Source organism: Lactuca virosa, chromosome 1 (genome assembly GCF_052849685.1).
Source record: "Lactuca virosa cultivar CGN04683 chromosome 1, Lactuca_virosa_CGN04683_v6, whole genome shotgun sequence".
NCBI lineage: Eukaryota > Viridiplantae > Streptophyta > Magnoliopsida > Asterales > Asteraceae > Lactuca > Lactuca virosa.
The window spans coordinates 122,318,527-122,321,831 of NC_136426.1; the positions used below are offsets into that span (position 1 = coordinate 122,318,527).

Below are 3,305 nucleotides of genomic sequence, written 5' to 3' on the forward strand. Positions count from 1 at the left end.
AGGAAGTTCTCATGGTTTGGTCCCTTTGAAACATTTCACAACCTTTCCTATTTATAGAAGAGGAAACATTCTCTTGTTTACTCTCACCATCGATGTGGGATGAAGACATTGTAATAAAACACCATTTATTGTTTATAGAACATTATTTAACTTATTTATTATATTATTGTAAAGAAATTGAAAAGTCATGAGAGTTTCAAATGAATGTGGTGAAAGGAAGTTAAAAAAGGGGGTTTCAAATGAATGAGATTCAAGAAAAAATGCTAGCTTTATAAGTATGTAAGATGTATGATATAGATAGATAGATAGATATATAGATTTTGGAATAAAATTTTGTTTGTAGCCCCACTTTCTATGGCTGCCTGCATCCAATTTTGAATCTCTTTTTTTTCTCACATCAAATCTCCACCGTCCATTCTTTACGCCCACACCAGAATCTCACACATCAAACCGCACTATATAACCGTCCTTCCTTCATTTTGCCGCTTCAAATTTCTTTCGTCTCATTCATATTCAACCGTCATCGCCACATCTCCTCCTTCTTCTCCGCCGCCGTCGAACTCCGAGGTACTCTCTCCGATCGGTAAACATATCTACATGTTTCAATAAAAGTCACCATGATCAAAACGCCTTCGTTTCATCTCCGGAATGTTTGATGCTTAAATTTCACTAAATTTCGGCTAATTTTTCCTGGTTTTACCGTGGATATGCTATCGGAGTTCGTATCCACGTTGTAATCATGTCGATTTGCATGATTCGCAGTTGAAGATCCTACTGCATTGTTTGTTTTAACTTCTATTGAATACATTCAATTTTCGCTTACATACTCTGTCTCCGATTTATCATTTGTTGCAATTGTTACTCGTTTATGTGCGATTGGGATCGTTACTCGTTAGAGTTTAATATAGATGTCTCGTTTTTCCCCAATATGATGTTGTTTAAACGGATTTGGTGTTCTTGGTATGCTTAATCTGTAGGAATTCTCTATTGTGAGCACAATGACCGATCAGAATCAACATACAGCCGTTATTAGTAAAGTAGCGAGCCGATTACACCTCTCCCAAGATGTTCGAACTCATTATGGTGCTTTTCAAAACCCTGCTGCAACTCAGAGACAAATCACATATGGAAATTGCTCAACTCCAGGGTTGCAGTCATTGATATCTGCAAATCCTTCTCCAGTTTTTGTTCAAGCTCCATCTGAAAAAGGTATGGCTGGATTCGCGATCGATTTCCTCATGGGTGGAGTTTCAGCAGCCGTTTCCAAATCCGCAGCTGCTCCAATAGAGCGTGTGAAGCTTTTGGTCCAAAACCAAGATGAAATGATCAAATCCGGTCGTCTCTCCGAACCCTACAAAGGCATCGGAGATTGTTTCTCAAGAACAATCAAGGACGAAGGAGTCATGTCGTTATGGAGAGGAAACACCGTTAATGTCATCCGTTACTTCCCAACTCAAGCTCTTAACTTTGCATTCAAGGACCATTTCAAGAGGATGTTCAACTTCAAGAAAGATCGTGACGGATACTGGAAATGGTTCGCCGGAAACCTCGCCTCCGGTGGCGCCGCCGGTGCGTCGTCTCAGATCTTCGTTTACTCTTTGGATTATGCCAGAACTCGTTTAGCAAATGATGCTAAAGCTGCGAAGAAAGGAGGAGAGAGACAATTCAATGGGTTAATTGATGTGTACAGGAAAACCATTGCAACCGATGGAATTGCAGGGTTATATCGTGGATTCAACATTTCAATTGTTGGAATCATCGTGTATCGTGGTTTGTATTTTGGAATGTACGACTCATTGAAGCCCGTTCTTCTCACCGGATCTTTGCAGGTTAGGCCTTTTTTTTTTTTTTTTTTAAATTATATTGAAGAACTAGTTATAAGCTTAAAGAAAATAATCATTTTTTTATTTGAAAAGTAACCTCTTACTCCAATTTTTTTATTTTGTATTTGATTTTCTATCTATTTATGTCCAAAATGCTCACTTGGAATTGTTTAATGTCATTATTTTCAATAAAATATCTGATTGAGACTGATAAAAATTTGATTTTATTTTTATAAAATTCAGGATAGTTTTTTTGCAAGCTTTGGGCTTGGTTGGGTGATCACAATCGGTGCTGGTCTTGCATCCTACCCAATTGACACTGTTCGAAGAAGAATGATGATGACATCAGGTGAAGCAGTTAAATACAAGAGCTCTTTGGATGCATTTTCTCAAATTATAAAGAAAGAGGGTTCAAAATCATTGTTCAAGGGCGCAGGTGCAAATATCCTGCGAGCTGTTGCTGGTGCTGGTGTTCTTGCCGGTTACGATAAGCTTCAGGTTATTGTTTTCGGTAAGAAGTATGGTTCAGGAGGGGCCTAATTCCCCTAATTCAAGATTAGTGTTATGTTATTGTTGGATAGTGATGAAAATTTTTAGTGGGTTTTGAATAAAAAAAATTGGGTTTTGGATGGGAATTTGAGTAGTTCCTGAAATATTTTTTTTTAAGAGGTTATTTTTGTATGGTTTTGTTGTATACCATTGATCATTGTTCAATTTTGTTTTTGTTTGTATAAAATGTTTAAATGATTTATGTTGTTGAAAACGAAATTTATGTGGAGCAAGGGAGGGTAACGACTGTTTAAACATTGTAAAGTGATTATAGTGTTTTTGGGAATTTAAGTTTACATTGGCTTTGGTGGAGACTGGAGAGTTCAAAATGGGTGGAGGATAAGGACGCATTTGAATAAACCTATTTTTTTTACACCCATTATCTATTTTGTATTTGCATAAACGGTAAAAGTGATAATTGTCAGCAATTAACCTTTTGTCTTATGTTAAGACATCTTTACGTTACAATGTATTGCGTAAAGTTAAAATCGTAAATCCTCCTTACAACGTATGCCTTAAAAGGAGATGAGTCCCAAACAATCCAACCTAAAATCAACATTTTCCCTCTATGTTTGATCCAAAAAGAACAACACAATTTGAAGTCATTTTTCAGCCCCAAAACCACATTTATTAGTTTTCTCTTTAGCGAGTTTTGATCAATAACCATATGTGACAATGAGATTGTCCCAAGTCTAAGAAAATAGTTAATGGGCCTCCGGCCCACAACACACACCAACTCAACAACCATTTCTAGATTTTGGCAGCAAGAGGGAATTAAAGAAATAAATGTTCAACATCTTCTTCATTTTGAGAACATATGGGACAGTTTATAGTGCTGATCCGGGCACCTGAATAAGGCAAGTTAGTAGCTAGCAAGATTCTATTTTGAAAGAGTCTATATAAAACAACTAACCTTAATGGGTAACTAGTTAT

At 36.7% G+C, this 3,305-nt stretch overlaps 1 protein-coding gene across 1 annotated transcript; it reads left to right on the forward strand.

The window, feature by feature from the left end:
* The first annotated feature begins 510 nt into the window (after nucleotides 1-510).
* Nucleotides 511-2,479, forward strand: LOC145106419 (ADP/ATP translocase 1, mitochondrial-like). The gene is made up of 3 exons (XM_079043402.1): nucleotides 511-567; nucleotides 978-1,829; nucleotides 2,067-2,479. The coding sequence occupies exons 2-3, from the start codon at nucleotides 999-1,001 to the stop codon at nucleotides 2,361-2,363; spliced, it is 1,128 nt and encodes a 375-aa protein (XP_078899528.1). The 5' UTR covers nucleotides 511-567; nucleotides 978-998; the 3' UTR covers nucleotides 2,364-2,479.
* The last annotated feature ends 826 nt before the right edge of the window (nucleotides 2,480-3,305 follow it).

What these genes read in the sequence shown, in the direction of transcription:
- LOC145106419 (XM_079043402.1), top strand. Translation starts at nt 999, where the DNA reads ATGACCGATCAGAATCAACATACAGCCGTTATTAGTAAAGTAGCGAGC. An exon ending in TTCTCACCGGATCTTTGCAG is followed by an intron (nt 1,830 to 2,066) that starts GTTAGGCCTTTT and finishes TATAAAATTCAG; the next exon opens with GATAGTTTTTTTGCAAGCTT.